Source organism: Copidosoma floridanum, unplaced genomic scaffold, assembly GCF_036245765.1.
Source record: "Copidosoma floridanum isolate Cflo_tuat_1 unplaced genomic scaffold, Cflo_Japanese_pri ptg000019l, whole genome shotgun sequence".
In the NCBI taxonomy this organism is placed as follows: domain Eukaryota; kingdom Metazoa; phylum Arthropoda; class Insecta; order Hymenoptera; family Encyrtidae; genus Copidosoma; species Copidosoma floridanum.
In genome coordinates, this window is record NW_028321896.1 from 3,466,782 (window position 1) to 3,485,381 (window position 18,600).

The window sequence follows — 18,600 nt, forward strand, 5'->3', positions numbered from 1 at the left end:
TTGTTTTTTTTTTTTTTTTTTTTTTTTTAATAATAAGTTTTATTATTTCATGATAACATTTTAGTTTATTATGAAATACACTTGAGACGATATTTTTAACATAATTTTTAATCGATTGGTTGGTTTTCAAAATTTACGTGCTCCGATTGCTTCAAGTAAGCTCAAAAGGATTTTACTTTCCACCAAACTTGAGAAAAAATAAATAAATAAATTTTAATCGCCTTCCCGAAGCAATATTATATTTCTAAAAAATAAACAAATGAATAAATATAAATTTTAAATGCACAGAGTTTTAGAGTCAATGAGAGATGCCGATTCCACGTATTATCAACTTACGAGTTATGTTAAATTGGAAAACATAATTATTAAAGAGAGAGCGAAAAAGAGTATAGGCACTCATGCACCATCAGCATCGGAGGAGATAACCGGTTATTTCCGCTTCCTCTGTTTTTTTTTTTTTTACTGCACCAGTGAAAGGCGCACGATGCACTCACTCTCTTTTGCTCCGATGTGACATCAGCAACAGCTCCTCGAAATTCGCCAAAAAAATCCTTTATTCACGAGCGAGTAAGCACCGAGACTGGCCTCTTAAAAAAAAAAAAAAAAAAAAAAAAAAAACGAAAAGGTGAAAGAAAGAAGAGAATGAAAAGAAGGAGGAGAGAACACCACCGTACGTGCGTACACGTACGAGCTCCAGGCAGCGATCGCGCTATGGGAATTCTATTTCAGGGTTCCGGTCGAAGAACCCCTCGCCGCACCGGCTGCTGGACTCGTCGTCAGCCGGGCCCCCCTTTTTTTTCTCTCTCTCTCTCTCTCGCTCCATCTGGTTGCGAAAAGCAGTGTGCCATCGAGCGCCTCGAAATCAGCAGCTAAACTCGCCTGCTCCAATCTTTCAATTTTTCTTTTCCCTCGTCACGTGTTGAATTTTCATTCAAGATTTCCCGATCTACGCTCGAGGTGACTCCCGATTGGTAATGCGCGTCGGGCGAAATATCACCCACCAGTGACAAGTAAGTACACGTGTGATGAATTAAAACATATTTGCAAATTCCTCGTACGTACTTATACTTTTGATATACATATATATAAATAAGATCTTAGAAATAATTGTACTCGAGCATTTTAGAGAAAAAGCATATTGCGGGCGAAAAAAATCGAAAAGCGGTGAACTTTGTCCCTATTTGGTGCTTGCCACGCTTTTATTGGCATCCGCTCGCTATCGAGTGCGCGATAACGCTATATACTATCGCAAGGCTGCTCGGAAAAGGGATACGTGCGTTGAGCAAAATTTTTTTTTCGTATGCATAATGTGTCTCTGCGTGTTTTTTGTATGGATAAAAAAATATATATAGCTGAAAAAGAGGGAGAGAGAGAGAAAAAGTCGATTGCCGCAGTAAGAGTTGTAACGGTAAGGCTTTTATCTGTTGGCCAGTGATGACGTCTTACGTATGACTGTGAACAGCGGCATTGCGGCAATTTCTGCCGATGCAATTTTGCGTCGGAACCTTTGAATTCCCTCTCTTTTCTCTCATCTTCCTCTTTCTCTCGGAGGTGGTCCTCGTTCTTTATGGCACGTGGCGGTACGTGTATAGCGAAAAACTCCTTTGCAATGCCATAAACTCTGAAAAGTGCGATTTCATCCCGGTAAATTGCATTTCGATGGGTCGCCGACCTTTTCTCTCCTTTTTCTTGCTAGGTGTGATTCGGTAAAAGAAAAGTCATTTTAACGATGCTTATCTATGAGACATTGACAATGATTTGAATTTTTTAATCGTAATAATTTTATACGGAGTAGGGCAGGCAAGTCTCATTCAATTGGTTTGTTTACTGTTTTACTTATACTGCATATAATAATATATAATGTACGAGTTAGAAAATATTTGTATAAGTGGCGCATTTTTTCGTGCTATTTTGATAATGCTGGGCTTGTCAAACACATCCTACTTATTGTTACAAAAGTTATTAACAACACGTGTAACTTGTTATTTTTTAGTCACGCAAAGCACAAACAGTGCGACAGACACGAAAGTCATAGAATATGGATTGTTCATTGTATGAATTTTTTTACATCAATATTAAAACATTTTTTTAAATCAGTTTTAAAATAAGCGGTTAAGCTCTGAATCGCAAGTATCAATATATTAAAATTATCATTGAAAATCTCTATAAGTAACAAAAGTTGATTAATTAATTTTTTTTGTTGTAAACTTGAAAAATTTGAAATCGCTTATTGCAAATTCAATAATTAAAAATTAAAAATAAGAAAAATAACGTACGGATCGATAATTTTATTAAAAAATTATTAATCGATTAAAAACTTCAACTCATTTTAATAATAAATTGTTTCTAGTGTCACTGTGGTTCACCTGCATTTATGTAAATACGCTCTTGATAAATATTTAGATTCTTAATGGTGCAAGAATATTTTCAACCATTATAATAAATAATTAATCATTTTCGTAGTTAGAAGGGTTGAGAAAAAAAAAATTGCGCAAAATAAAATAAGCAATAGTCACTACCCAATTTATGAATAAAAAAAAGAAATCTGCAAGCAACGAAGAAAAGAACGCAGCCGCGAATCCAAAATATTCCCGCAAACGCACCCTTAGCAAGAGTACCCGACAGTTCCAGTATACGCACGCGCCTTACAGCCCGAATCCTTTCGTATACAAACCAAAGTATTCACGGAGGTTAAAAAAAAAAAAAAAAAAAAAAAAAAAAGGAGGAGGAGTAAAAAACGGTAGAGTATACCTTTGCACAACGTGTATGCATGCGAGTCCATGCAGTACAGCAGTACACCGCTCTCCACCCCCCAATACGTACACACCGAGACACAGATAGAACGACAGCAGATCGACGCAGCGGAAAGTACACCGGTATATAGATACAAGGGGGGCAGTATGAAGTAGGGGGTTGAAAGTCGCGCGGGTCGCCCATCCATACGGGCATTTACGGACGCTCACCGCTCGGCAGTGATAAAAAGAAAGTGGATGACGACGACAGTGGCTGAATCGTGATTGTACAATTGCACATACATACTTAGGCAACGCAACATCTCGAGCCTGTGTCTCGTCTCCCTGTGGGCTGCTGCAGCTCCGCGGATAAACCTGCAAGTGAGGATCGTTTGTTTGTTTGTCTGTTCGCGGTTCACCGAGTAATATTTTTCTTACGCGGGATCGACACGGTAGATACACGCGCTCGTCCACCCCAATTCCATGGTGACAGAAGCAAAGTGCGGCAGGGTGATTGTGTTTTTACACAGGTTTTTTGGTTATATATGCACGTATACCATACAACCACTATAATGTATATATATATATATACCAGCACTCAGCGACGGTGGTCGCCACTGCCTGTACACCGAGGAGGAAGACCCACGAGTGCAGCCCCTCCGACCTCTCCCCTTCACCCCGAAAAAGTACAATCGTCAAGGAGCACGCCGACTTATTCGACATTACCCTGCATAAAATCCGCTCTCTCGTTACCTCCAACAGGTTAATTCCACAACTCCATGGTATATACGTACGTACCCGTTCGGAGGGATACGTATTATACTCCTAAACTTACGGAAATCGTCAGTGAAAGGGGGGGATGAGGAAGTTTTCTGTGCGGCGATCGATACCTCCCCCCCTCCCTGCCACCTTTCCCTTTGACCTCGGCGTGTGTAACAACAGTGTATAACTTTACGGCACAAAATAACGGCCCTGTCGAAGTTTCATATCACATCACATTCTTTCGGCTGCATGATTGTATCAGTGATATTAACGTGAGGAAACTTGTAGACTTTGCTCAGCTGCGCGGCGTAAGCGCGTCGTTTCGTTAACTCGGAAGAAGATAAGTTCAGGTGTATGTATACATAGATAAGGATTTAGTGTCGAACGGAAGTGGATTTTACTTACTTCACAGCAAGTCTTACTTATAGTTGCGTGATGATTTTACGAGCCAGGTGTGCTGTGGCGGTTCGCGACGTGGCCAACTGTGCGTGGCCGGATTTTAAGGGTGGCATTGAGCAGACGCCGCGTCGTGTGTTCCCTCGCGGGATTTACGCTATACTCTTGCTTTGACAATTTTTATTTCTATCAGGTATCAACGTAAATACGGGGGGTATTTTTCTGAATGGCAGGTTGGTTCGCTGTTTCGTTTTTTGAGGTGTTTACTATGGCTCAATGAGGTTCTTTACTTGACAGTTTGGTTAATGATTCGGTTTCAATTTCACCTCCTGATTCTGTTTTTGAGTATCATTGGTATATCACGTGCATATACTCCAGATAGTGAGGACCATGGCAAGATTTCAGATTATTATTTTGCCCACTTGAAGAGTAGCAAATAAAGTATCAAAATTATAACTGACGTTGAAACAATTATTTGAAAGTGGAGGTGGGCATGATTACTTGTTTTGTGATATAATCCATATAAATAATGCTTTAATAATGTTGCACTGAAAAATTTTTTTTTTATTCATCCACTGAGAATACGGCTCTTGATTACATTTTTTGTTTATGAAAAAAAGTTTGAAAAAAATGCTTCAATGCCTCTTTCAAACGATTTTTATCGTCTTGAAGAAATAGTGCACTATTTTTAGAAAAAAATTTTGCCGAGTAAGTAAAATATTATAAAAAAAATGTCAGCAAAAATTAATTAGATTACCTTCAGCAGGAAAAAAAATGTGACTGAAGTTTTGAAAAATTTATTACGTGATGAATGTGTACTTGCAGTGATTTTGAGAAACACCCAAATTCTCAGCTATCCAAAGAATGTACGATGTTTTGATTGTTATCAAGCCTCAGTCATTGCAAACTCTAAGATTTTATTTATACATTAGTAATTTATTTTGATCGAACCAACTCGCTGTAAAAGTTTTAAAACTCATGCAAGTTCCATTTTTTTACGCTCACTACTTAGGTGCTATCGCAAATTACCTTTTCAGAGTGTTTGCTTTAGTTGGAAGAGTGGCTACGTATATACTCTGTCGCATCGTTCTATTATGATGTAATTGAGATAAAAAAAAAAAAAAAAAAAAATAGTTATACTGCTGGTTGGCTTTTTGTGCAAAGTAAACATCACGTTATCTCTGCATGATTAAATCATAACCCTGCAGAGATGAGAATTTTCAAACTTTCCGTTCATTTATCAGTTGGTTAAAGTAGGTCATTTAATTTCCAAGTCCTATGCTAGATCGCCAATGTGAAACTCCATGACAATATTTTCCTCTCCTCCCACTTCGATGTAACAGACTGCAGATATGCACATCCGGCTGTTTTTATTCCTCTTCGATCGAATTGCGCATATCGTGTGTGCTTTGTGTCTACGTGTTATAGTATAGCTATAACTATAATCGTGTATCGGACAAAATTTACTTTTCCTTTGTTTTGGTTCTGGAAATCGTCTTTTTACAGGTTAAATCGCATTTTGACGAGGGTAACTGTTGGTGAATAAGCACCTTATTGTCGTAAAGTGTTTTCTTTTTTAATTTGGCGTAAATCTTTGGGAATCAATTTTTATTGTATTTTTCAAATACGCAGAAAGAGCGCGATCGCAATAAAGTAAACTCAGTTGCACAACTCGTGAAATAAAAAATTTAGAGTAGCCTTCGATTTTTTGGTTTTACAGCATTTGACACCATTACTGTTCGTCATTTGCAGGTATACATCATTTATTGGGTTGGAAAAGTGGGTCTACTCGTATACTGCGTGAACTGTTTGGTAGAAACAACCAAAAACTGGTTCGTGAATAAATTGTTGATTTAAATTCATTAGACAATCTAAGGTCAACGTTATTTAAATTACTCGTCGGTCATTTTTACTTACTACCATGCTGAGAATAAAAAAAATATCGTAACTACACATCAATTAATTAATATCATCCTCCGGTTGGTATAGTTCAAGTACACACACGTCACTGCGTAAATTTTTTTTTTTCACATCGACCCGGATGATAATAATAAAGATACTTTTAGAAATATCAAAACGTTATAATGCCTTGCTTTAAAAGCTGTAACAAAAGATCCATAAACTTAAGTGATCGTTACTAAATTTCAATAAGTACTTACCTAAATTCAAAGGACAAATAAATAAGTTTATGCGGTAGTACATCACCAGATTTATTTTGCTCGTTCGTCTGCTATCGTATGAATTATTTTATGCACCAAAAAAATAATAAACATAATAAAAATTAAGACAAAACCCGACCCAATAAATTTTTTCATCCAATCGAAACAGTGAAAAATGGAAAATCACCAACAGGCATCAGCCCGTTTTATTTAGTCTCATCATCCCATCACCTACAGCGCTGTACACTTTAAACAACTCAAGTTTATTAGACCCAAAAAATATAAATTATCGACCAGCCGCTCGAAGAACCAATTGTAGCCACGAGGAGTAACAAAAATCGACGTTTCATCACGGGGCCGTTTAATAATGCATCATATATAGCCCAACGGGGTCGCTGTCGCGCATACATTAACACCAGCACACGTGCACGAAGCCGTAGGTATATAGCAGCCATTATTCTTGGAGTGCTTGGTTCTCGTGAAAAAGAGCAATGGATGTATAAGGACACGTACGTAACAAGGAAGCAGAACCAAGAGGTCGCGCGATGATGGTATAGGTAGTCGGTCAGCTTTCGGTGTGTTTTCAGTGTTATTTGGCCCCAAGAGCGCAAGCGCCGATCGTTAAAAACCTACATCTGTGTATGGCTCGAGCTTTCACGAGCGCACATGTATGTACAAGCTCTCGGTGGGCATCGAAATGTTTCGTTTACGTGCCGGTACACCGGTGGTACCAGCCGCGAGGGGTAGTGAAAAAATGACACTTGCCAGCACGCTGCGGTTGTTCTACCACCCCTCGATGGGCCGATCGCTGATTTATACGTATATTATATTATGTGCACGTGCATAGAGAGAATTACGCAGACGAGATGTTATTTTTACCGCTACTTTCTCGCTGCGGATTTTAATTGACGAATACGTCAGTATACTGGGGTTGGAATACCAGACGATGACGCGAATGCTATACATATACCTACAAAGGTGCTCACTAGTTAACAATCGGAGCAATCGAAGGGACAATTTAGCTTGTTGTAACTGCAGGTTTGTTAATTTTTATTTTCGTACGCATTTTTTCCTCACTTCGCCCACTTTGAACCGTAGTTTGGCTTGGTAAATTCATGAAAATCCGTAGTCTCGAGTTGCGCGTGTAAATGACCAGATGTTTTATAAAACTTCGTTTATATATACACTGCAGAAGTTTGCATGAAAAAAAAAAAAAAAAAAAAATTTATCTACACCAAAATGTAACTACAACTCGCTTAAAATGTAAAAAAAAAATTAATAAATCACGTTATATAACTACATCGATGTGCTAATGAACTCGTAAATCCGATTGAGATTGAATGCTCATTTAATCAAAGAAAAAACTAATCCAAAGATAACAAATCACCAATACTTGTATAGGAACAATTTAAGGGACGTAAAGTTTGGTGCTTTCATTGGTATAATATGATCTAGCTTCCCTATGTATACAAAACCTTGAATCCGTTGTTCATCAAAAAATTGGAAGGAATGAAAATAAACCATCGCAATGCGGTACACAGAGTTGGATAACGTTCAAAGACAGAGATAATCGGGAGGGAGGGAGGGGGGGGGGTATTTTTGATAAGGAAAAAAAAGTCGTGCTTGATCTTCGGCTGATCCGACGAAGCCACCACAGTCCGCACACGAAAATAAGTACACAACAAACGTCATATGAATACGGGTACACGCGATTAGCTGGAGGGTGATAATTATTAGGGTGGCACGACTGCGAGCGCCAAGGTATAGGAATAGCGTACACACGTAAAAGTACAGTAGCCCTACCGTACAGTGGTGCGCATACGTATAGGCAAGATACACAACAACCCCCTATTGGAGCGCACAGCCGCCTGACAGTCGAGCGGGCAGACGCGACGGGGTTCGGTCTGGGGTGGTGCGACCCTGATCTAATATTCCGCGGTTCTCTATCTCCCTTCTTCTTCGTGTTCCAGCAGCAGAAGCGGCGGTTGTCAGCGTCCCCAGCATAACGAATAGCAGCAGCAGTGGAGCTGCAGTAGCGCCATGGAAGTCAGACTCGCGCTGCTAGTGCTCGCCGTAGTTGGCAGCCTGATGGCCGCGAGCTTGAGCTCGAGGTTCGGCCTCGTCGCCAGGATCGTGCAGCTTGGGCTTGCTGCTGCTGTCGTGCCGCTTGTCTGGACTTACCACCGCAAGCTCTACATCATCATCAGGACACTGCCCAGGGATATCAAGTGAGTGTTTTTTTTTTTTTTTGTTTTTTTTTTTTCCCCCTACTAGTTCGACTTTGACATACTTTTTTGATTCCTTAAAAAAGTGCGTGTTTTATGTCAATCGATGGATTCCAATGGGGATGCGTGCTGACCCAAGTGTATATACGTACGTGTGATGTATAGCGATTCGTAGAGGGATGTGACGTGTGTGCTTTCTTTTATTTCCCCGCGCGTCGTCTTTCGCGTTTTGCGCTACTGCTGGGTTATTTAAAAAGTAGTTGTCTGGGATCGATTGACCCATTGTGTGGCTTCGCTTGGGACTAACCTACCTGGTTTTGCCTGCATGCAGAGATACTTGTCGTGACAAAACTGGCAAACAATTCGGAAAAAGATTATTATGCGACCGTGGGGGTTCATTCAGGGAACTTTTTTTAAATTAATCAATAAATAAGGCATACGATGGAGAGCGGTTAAGGGTTTTTCAAGAGCTCGTTACTTGTGAGAAAATAATGCAATTCAATTTTTTTTTTTCTTCTCTTCCTTCAATCGTTACTTAAAACTATTGAAATGGTTCTGTAAGTTAATCGAATTCTCTTGTGCATTGATGAGTTCCAAAGCCAACTGTGAATTATACTACTGCATAATGACAAACTGAGAACATTTTTTCATCAAACGTTAAATTATCGATTTGTAATTTTTTAAAGATTTTGAGGCATGATACATATCCATTGAATTCGTGACATATACATTTTTCGTTGAGTAAAAAAAATGAATTAAGTAAGATAAAAACCCCGTAAAAAAGATTTAGGCATACACAGTTACCTTCAAGACTGAGGGTTTACTAACTGTGCATGGAGAAAACTTCTGATGTCGGTTAAAAAAAAAAAACTAATTTACATTTAACACTAAAGTGCTATAAAAAAAAAAACTTGGAAGAGTTTAGCTTTACTTTAATACCTAGAAAAAAGCATGAAAAAAAAATTTAATAGAAAGAATTAAATTTCTAAATAACTAATAATTTGAGACAAGGACAATCAAAGAAACAAAATACTGAATATACAGTGTATATGTACACGTATATACATGCATGTATACATAAGCGTTTCGATAGCAGTATAAAATTGTTTTTTTAACCTTGATGAAAAAAATTAATTAAACTATCAACAAATTCTATAGATTGTATATTTATATACATACAAACCCACACACACACTCATAAACTACTCCGAACCTTTAGAGTAATAGTTATTTGTAAAAGTGAATGTATTTTGATAATAATTTTAATAAAAAAATATCGCCCATTACAAAGATTAAATTTACTACAAAATATACTTATGATTTACGTCTATAAATAAATTTTTCCTACAGCTATTCAATTGAAATTTATTTACAATCAAAATAGTAATGATAAATAGCCTTGAATAAGACACTTCAAAATTTCAATGCTTCTGTTCTGCAGGCTGATCAAATTGAGTAGATTAGGTCTATCACAATTTATGAACGAGTTTATTTGAACTTTGATCGGAATATTTTTCATTAAACATCCAAGAGCTATTTTTACTTCTAACCACGTATGTTCATTTGAACGAAACAGCAATCGATGTAACGCAAATTTAGACTCATACAATGTCTGTAGATCTTTTTATTAGTTCATTACCCACCATAAAACCATAAAGATAATTTTGTGACAAATTTTCAAACTTGTATGAATTTAATTAATATTAAATTTTGAGGGAAATTGAAAATGATTTAATCTTACTACATCATTATCTCGACCGAATACTACTATCGCATATAAGATTGGCTTTTTTTAACATCATGTTATCAATGTATATTCTCATATGGACGAGGCTGTCATTGTTAAAAAAAAAAAAAAAAATTTAGAAAGATTGAGAAATAAGGATGGATGCAGAGAGAAATGGAGAGCTAATCTCTTCTAACTACAAACATAAAATATACGTAAAAAAAATGGCAATGTAATCATACTTAATTATTTCAATAATCAAGCGTCAGGGAGTATTCCTTTTTTTTGTTGATTTGATATCTATAATGGATTCACAGCTTGTCTTACGCATACTTATGATATTTAAGGCTTGAACTCTCAGGTCACTGGATTGCAAGTTTGACAAACCATAATCTGACCCACATAAATAAAGATTAGCGAAAATATCACTGCCAAATGGCAGTCATCAAACTCATAAAAACCATTTACTTTTTACTTTTTTTTTTTCTGAAATTTTTTTAATACTTTATTTTATTTCAACTCGTAAGTAAGTTTCCGCGTTTAGTTGTAGGTTTTCCTTTTTTGTAATATTTTTTAACATTTCTGCGACAGCCGATGCTTTCTAGTTTGCGAGAACTCAACATTACCTTTGCGTCTATTTCACCTTTTATACATATAATTATTTTCTTCGTACTCGCAGGAAAAAATATGCAATTGAAATTTTTATGCCCCAAAACATCGTATTCGCTCGAAGGAACCTTCTACAGTTGATTAATAACAATAAATTAACCTTTGTCGTTTAGTCAACAAAATTTGTTTGTTTGCGAAAATGTACATTCAAGAAGAATACATAGTTTATGTTCGACGTGCGTTTTAACATTTTTCAGATTCCTCTATCGCTACGTTAATGCCCACCGGGAGACAAAGCAATATGCGAGAAACAACACGACTGTAATGAAGCTCTTCAGGGAGAGAGCAAGGCAGCATCCAGACAAGCCCTGCTTTATTTTCGAGGATCAGACGTGGACTAATGCCGATGTAAGTGAGCTCAATTTTTTCAGTTGTCAACTCGTGTGTACTCCGATCACGTGATGGTGGTTGCTCATTTTTGATTATACAATATTACAACTACGTACAACACCATATTGTTGATCGTTTCTCGCGAGGAAAAATAATAAAAAAGGATTGAGGGAAAAAGTACGAGGGTATTCGGTGATATTTGTGTTGCAGATCGACAAGTACAGCAACCGAATAGCTTCGGTGTTCAAAAATGCGGGCTTCGTCAAGGGCGACGCCGTGGCGCTGTTAATGTTCAACAAGCCCGAGTACGTGGCCACTTGGCTGGGCCTGGGCAAGCTCGGCGTCATCACTGCCCTAATAAACACGAATCTGCGACAAAAGTCACTTGCCCATTGTCTGACTGTTGCCAAAGTCAAAGCTATCATTTTTGCGGACGAGTTGACGTCTGGTGAGTCACGTTTTATTGAGAAAAACAAAAATTACGATATTTGTACCTTGTACGACACGATGATGGTTGGTTGGTACTTACTAGTAATACAAATATTGCATTTATGGGTGTAGAAAATAAAAAAGTAAATCGTAAGTTTTTAAATAGCCCGGATTAGTCAAACTGTGGAGTGAGACATCGATAGAGTTTCTTTCCATTTGTTTTACATACTTTGAAAAAAGTAAGATAAAAATTAAGATCGACTCACTTTTGGCAGTGATAAAATGTCCCATGTATTTTTAAAGGCTTAACGATAAAGACGATACTATATTTTAATGATTATGATGTAGAACTTGTAAAACCTTGTGAATGTCGATATCGCCTCGATAACGACAATGTAAATCTCGTACTGAGAATATCGATAAATCTTAAATATAAATTTACATACATATATTTATGGCTCATTTTACGTTTATTGTAAAGAACAACAACAAAATTGATTTACCTGATGCAATGAGTAAAATAACTTAGATCGTGTCTAAAATTACAAACTGATTTAAAAAATTGCAGAAAAAGATTGTGTGTAGTTTAAAGACAAAAATAATTAGCTCTAGTTGAAATCTGAACTAATTAAAGTTATTTTATTCTAATCGATGTGTAAAGTTAAAGTATAGATCTGAATAAAATTTTTTTTCTTTTTAAATATAAACTCTTCAAGAGATAAAAAATATCTTTTCGCTCTCTATAAGATATAGTAAATAATAATCAATATTAATAAAATAACGTTACATCGTGCAATTATAATTTAAAGATGTTGTCAAATAGTGTTGGCACAACTGTCTAATATCAAGTGAAACTAGACTCTAAGGGAAACGTGTCGTACGAACGTATATTTATTATGCATTTAAAATGTAGCCTGATAATACAACTAAAATTATTTACAAACTAAAATCAATCAATTTAACAATTTGTTGGAGTGATAACTTATCGTATGACTTGAAAGGAAGAAAGAAAACCCCACAAAACAATGAAACGTGGGAAAGTAACAAAAAATTGTGTTTCCGGTGAAAAGCAATCGACGAAATACTGGAATCGTTGCCCAACATCCAGCGCTACAGGCAGGGAAGTGACGCCCCATGCACCGGCGGTACTATCAATTTAAATGAGATCATGTCGAAGGCGAGCGATGAGCAGCCGCTGATCGACCAAGAGCCCGGCTACAAAGATAATCTCCTGTACATTTACACGAGTGGCACCACTGGACTACCCAAGGCGGCTCAGTTTCCCAATTCCAGGTAAGCCATCGATTCACCTCCATCGATCCGTGCCTACACTTGCCGGAATAAAACTTGGAGTTGAAATTGTATCAACTAAATGTGTTTTCCTCATATTTCGGCCCATCGATTTTTTATTCACAAAGCCATTAAAAATAAATCAATTGGATTGAGTTTGTCGAGCACACGGGTTCAAGAAAAAAAAAAAAAAAAAAAAAAAAAAAGAGAGCCAAGCGATCCACGTTTGAACTTGATACTATGCTATAGTTGGAGAAAGAATGGGAAAAAAAGCCAGCGAATCAGTCGGATATATTCTATTTTAATTTCACGTTTATTGATTATCAGAATGTAGGTCGAACGCCTCTAGTAGTTTTCTTACATCCTCTCTCTGTGATTAAGTGTTTTAATATTAAGAGGGGAAAAAAAAAGTTAGTACCAAAGTCCAGGAAAACCAAGAATTTGAATAACAAAGCCGATCATCCGAGTATACATAGCGTATGCGTGGAAACAATATATACATAGAGTAGAGTGTAAAGCGTTTATTTAACTATGGTATGCATGTACAGCTCAAGACCCATATTGGGTACAGCTACGCGTGATGCATGAAAATAATTACAAAATTAACGTACGGGTCGCTCGCAGCGGGGACCACCAGAGGGGAGAGGAAGAAGCTGTAGCTCTTGTCACGAGTTCGACTGGATTTCAGTCACCCACCGGTAATTTTTGGCGAAAACGCGCGATCCGTCGAACCGATATGGGAAATCAAAGCCACACAGTTTTTCCTTTGGCCACGTTACTTTTTTTTTTTCAAGTTGGGCACTTGCGAGTTTAACGTACACGTTACGTAATGTGATGCACTGCATGTGTACCCAAGTAGGTATATGTATTACGTGCAGACGCGGGTGTTTAAAGTCAGGATGAAAGTGGCGCTCCGTATAACGATGGATCCATAATCTTGTCAGGGAGACCTCACAACTCGTGAGGGAATAAGATTACGACTGGGGTGCAACTATACGTGCATCCATTCTCGCGTGTATTTATGCATACGTAGACGTATACGTACATATGTAGTGCATGACACGTATAGCTCAACATAATGACACGTTGTACTTAATATTTTCCATTATTTTTTTCGAAATTTGCGTGAATCGTCCACGTATGCGAATACGCATATTGTATATTTCAAATAAAATTTTCGAAATTGTTTTTACTGCTCACGTATCGACAATGTACAATAAAAATACTTTGTAAATTGTAGTTGGTTTAACGGTCTAATTTTTGCTGATAGAAAAAAAAATGAGTTTCCGTAATCACTGTTATTATTAGCCAGTATGATATAAATTTATCTCAAAAATATTTGGTGACAAAAACTTGGGGCACGGAATTTTCATCGACGAAAAAAGATACATGCACTGTGATAGCTTTTCGGACTACAATTCATATAAACTGTATAAGATATAAATGTATAAGATAGAATGTCATTGAAATCAATGAACGACAATGGGCTTTCGCATAACTTGCAGGTACCTGTTGGTTCAAACGGCGACGTACCACATGCTGGGCTTGAGGAACAATGACATCGTCTACAACCCGATTCCCTTGTACCACATGTCCGGAGGAATAGTAGGTACCGTCTGCGCCCTGACCAAGGGAATACCCAGCGTACTGAGAACCAAATTCTCGGTGAGCGCGTACTGGACCGACTGCATCAAGTACAACTGCACGGTAGGTATTCAAAACCAAGTGTCCCTCGTATCACTCGAAATCCAAGTGTGTTGCAGTACACGTTTCAAAGGTGTAGGTGAAGTTTCTGGTTTTTTTTTTAATTTTTTTTTTTTATAAATTGCATCGCCAAAGTGTTGATAAACGATTTGAGAACAACCAAATCTATGGCGCACCAAGTGGTTAACCAGTTTTACTAGAATAAATACTTTCGAATGGTATAAACCAATGTGGGAAAACTGTGGAGTTGAAAAACTTGGCTGTCCCGGATTCAATGCGTTCACAAGTGTGTAAAATCTGTGACAGAAATATTTTACTCTCCACAGCCTTCGTACGTCAATCTTTGGAGAAAAAAAATTGTTTAGTTCAATAGAATAGGTGCAGCAGTTTACAAAGCATCGATTCGATTGTTCTTGATACATTTATCAAGAATATTATAATGCATTTGATAAAAAACCAAAAATTCAACTAACGCTTAAAACGTGTACTTCAACGCACTGGGTTATAGAGTGATCGTATGATTATTATGTAGATGTGATACAAGTGGTTTTTACCACCTATTTTGCGCAGATAACCCAGTACATCGGAGAAATGTGCCGGTACTTGCTGTCCGCGCCGGCCCGGCCCGAGGACTCGGCTCACAAGGTCAGACTGATGGTCGGCAACGGCATGAGGCCGCAAATCTGGCAGAGCTTCGTCAACAGATTTAAAATCGAGCAGGTGAACGAGGTGTACGGCTCGAGCGAGGGCAACGCTAACATCGGTAAATCCTCGATTCTTACAATTTATTGTGATACCCCGGTGCACCTATGGGGATGAAAAATACACGTACATGGTGTGATTGCAGTGAACGTTGACAACACCGTGGGCGCCGTAGGCTTCGTCCCGTCAATATTACCAAAGTCGCTGCACCCGGTCGCGATTATCCGAGTCAACCCGGAGAACTGCGAGCCTATCCGAGATTCGCGTGGTTTCTGCATCAGAGCCCAGCCAAGTGCGTATACGTATATATATCATACTCGAATTAACTAAACAGGAGAGACTCATTTTTTTGTTTGCATCTCAGACGAGCCGGGCATGTTCATCGGCTTGATCAAGCAGGGAGACGCCGCGAGGGAGTTCAACGGCTACTTGGATAAGGAAGCCTCGAAGAAGAAGACGATAGAGAACGTCTTCACAAAAGGCGACAAGGCGTTCCTTACCGGCAAGTCGTCCCTTTTTGTTTTTGTCTTTACCCATGACATCTTGGCATTTCTTTGTTGAAACACAATTTCATGATCTTGAAAAACTAAACGTCACCTTGTACGAAAATTGTACCACATGTAATTATTGTTATAAATAAATATGTACAGGTGACATCCTGGTGCAAGACGTGTACGGTTACTTCTACTTCAAAGACAGGACGGGGGACACATTCCGATGGAAGGGCGAGAACGTGGCAACTGCCGAGGTCGAGGGTGTAGTCAGCAACGTGGCCGGATACAGGGACACGACGGTCTACGGTGTCCAGGTATGACCGTTTTTTCCAGACAAGCATTGGTGGTAAACACGAAATGATTTTACATACATATTAAGTGCAATCATTCGAAATTACCTCGAAACGTCAATCCGACTCAATATTTTTTTTCAACACTTTAAGTATAAAGTTCAACTTCTAGTGCCTGTGCAAAGTGATTTTTTTTTTTCGTGCACTGTGGCACACGAAGCATTATTATTATTTCATAGCAAAACTCGGGTAGGAATCACGATCTTGGTACATAGCCCACTATTTTTATTATTATCCAAGGCATACATTGCGTTTATCCAAAAAATCCAACTAATGAAAAATGCCCGACGCAACAAACAGGTGCCGGGGATGGAGGGCCGAGCGGGAATGGCGGCGATAGTCGATCCCGAGAGCTTGCTGGACTTCAAAGCGCTGGCCGAGGGTCTGGACAAGGCTCTACCGTCGTACGCGCGGCCGATATTCCTGCGGATCGTCAAGGAGCTCGAGCTCACCGGCACCTTCAAGCTCAAGAAAATCAACTTGCAAAAGGAGGGCTTCGATCCCAACAAAATTCAGGACAAGGTGTACTTTAGGTCCGGCAACAAGGAGTACGTCGAGGTCACCCCGGAAATCTACGAGGAGATCATATCCGGCGCGGCGAAGCTGTAAGGAAACTCTCATCCGGATGGATGAACGGAAGACCCACTGATGGCACCTTATTGCGAAAGAAAAGAAAAAAAAAAAAAAGAATGCAAGGAAACACCGACTACGGGGAGGGAGGGATCAGCGACTACGTGAAGGACGTAAAAACTCTATATACACGCGTATGAGAAACAGTGTACAATTTATATACATAAACACAGACCCCTCCGTGTATAAAAAAAAAAAAAAAAAAGTATGTCCTTCTTTATACTCTCGCTCGGCAATTTAAGTTTTCGTGGCATGTTACCTGTACAGTGTGATTCATTCCACTTCAAAAGACGACAAAATACAAGTGATGGAATGGAAGTTGAGGAAAAAGTGTAACACGTGCATGAGCGGATGTTGTAAAGGAAATTCGTTATGTTAACTAGGTAGCATTTTTTTTCGCGCGAGCACTGCTCTGTTGTGTTTTTCGACTACTAGAGCAGCTGTCAATGATTTGTGCAATTGCTCGTTTTGAAAATTATGAGGTAATTAGATAAATAGGGGGAAAATTGTCAAAAGAGCATTACGCGAGTTCTATGATTTAGTAAAACTCGGAGCTTAGACTCGCGTAGCCATCTATACCTTTATAGTTGAGTGCACAATGGCAAAGATTTCGATTGAGAAGATGAATAAATACTATGTACATTTTTTCACCTTTTCTTTGTTTTCTCTCTCTCTCTATCTCTCTCTCTTTCTTTTCTATCTCTCGAAAGAACCTTTTGCTGACGCAATCATGACGTGCATTATTATTATTATTATTGGTTTTTTTTTTTTTTTTTTTTTTGAGGGCAAAAGGATCTTGAGAAATTAGTGAAATTCTTTCTAAAGTTAACTTGTATGTGTATGATTAGTACAACAAAAAGGCATTTTATATTATTCCTTGTTGTTTCTATTAATGTCGTTGTAATTTTAATAGCCCATCTCGTTTCTTGTATAGTGGTATAATTGGCACTCGAGTACATTGGGTATATTTTTGGGGTGAAACGAAAAAGTTAGCAACAACTAAAGTACACCATTATAGGCTTTGTAAAAAAAATATACATGTATAAATTTGTATCGCACTTTCCGTAAACATTTTATTGACAATTATATATTTAAAAATTTCATATTTTTTAGACTTGCTCGAAATTAAAAAAAAAAAAAAAAAACATCACTGGCGATGTTTTTTTACTTCGGTTTCGCCATGATTTTTGTCTTAAAAACTTATAGAGGATTAATGAAAGAAAAATATCGTGTCAAGAAAAAAAGATAATCTACTCGAAGCGAAACAAATCTGTCAATTTCATACGAACCAACATCACTTACTAATCGCCACATCCTTCGACACTTGAAGATTTGACGGATCAAAGAAAATACTGATAAAAATTAAAATACTAATAAATCAAGAGGCGTCTCAGGTCTTGTGACTTGCCTCAGGCTTGGGGTCATCGTACAGCATCATTGAAAAAAAATCTTGTGTAACTAAGCTCGCAACTGACTTTTTATCAGAAAAAAATAAAATGAAAAACATTATTAAAAAAAAAAAAAAAATAAAGAAAAAAAAATAAAATAAAAAATAGTTGAAGAAAAGGAAACGAGGTTGACTTTTTTTCGGCAAAATACATTTTACACGTAAATTGATAAATGACTGTCAGTGAGTCTGCAATTGCATAAGTGTAACATATTTCGTCGGAAAAATGCAAACCTTTAGAGTGCAGATGCTGAAAAATTTGAATGCATTAAATAAAATTCAAAAGAGTTTTTGCGTGGGGTTGTAGGATTTTCTTATGAGTATCGCGAGTGAATAAAATAACTTTTTGTAGGTGATTATAAGTTTTTGACCCATCATAAGGTACACAATTAAACATGTAAAAAGAGCTATTGATTCTGAAAAAAGAGATAAAATAATGATTAATCAAATTCAATGACTGTCAATGGATATTTACCTTTTATTCGAAAATTGGAGTGGCAAAAAATATCGATACATTTTTTTAAATGAGGGAAAATGACTAAATCGGTCAATTGA

At 37.7% G+C, this 18,600-nt stretch overlaps 1 protein-coding gene across 7 annotated transcripts; it reads left to right on the forward strand.

The window, feature by feature from the left end:
- The first annotated feature begins 914 nt into the window (after window positions 1–914).
- LOC106636984 (long-chain fatty acid transport protein 4) lies at window positions 915–17,277 on the forward strand. Of its 7 annotated transcripts, none has more exons than XM_014349586.2 (11): window positions 915–1,010; window positions 8,020–8,277; window positions 10,867–11,017; window positions 11,210–11,447; window positions 12,499–12,721; window positions 14,224–14,425; window positions 14,993–15,185; window positions 15,270–15,416; window positions 15,489–15,626; window positions 15,775–15,932; window positions 16,269–17,277. In XM_014349586.2, the coding sequence occupies exons 2-11, from the start codon at window positions 8,090–8,092 to the stop codon at window positions 16,575–16,577; spliced, it is 1,947 nt and encodes a 648-aa protein (XP_014205072.2). In that variant the 5' UTR covers window positions 915–1,010; window positions 8,020–8,089; the 3' UTR covers window positions 16,578–17,277. The 7 variants fall into 7 exon arrangements, with proteins under 7 accessions (XP_014205072.2, XP_014205069.2, XP_014205070.2 ...); XM_014349583.2 differs by lacking the exon at window positions 915–1,010 and adding an exon at window positions 2,831–3,113; XM_014349584.2 differs by lacking the exon at window positions 915–1,010 and adding an exon at window positions 2,831–3,113 and having other exon boundaries at window positions 8,023–8,277.
- Window positions 17,278–18,600: the final 1,323 nt, after the last annotated feature.

Bases quoted from the DNA above. Each gene is read 5' to 3' on its own strand.
- LOC106636984 (XM_014349586.2), top strand. From the start codon at position 8,090: ATGGAAGTCAGACTCGCGCTGCTAGTGCTCGCCGTAGTTGGCAGCCTG. The intron at 11,018-11,209 runs GTAAGTGAGCTC...TTTGTGTTGCAG, and splicing joins AGACGTGGACTAATGCCGAT to ATCGACAAGTACAGCAACCG. The intron at 15,627-15,774 runs GCAAGTCGTCCC...AAATATGTACAG, and splicing joins CGACAAGGCGTTCCTTACCG to GTGACATCCTGGTGCAAGAC.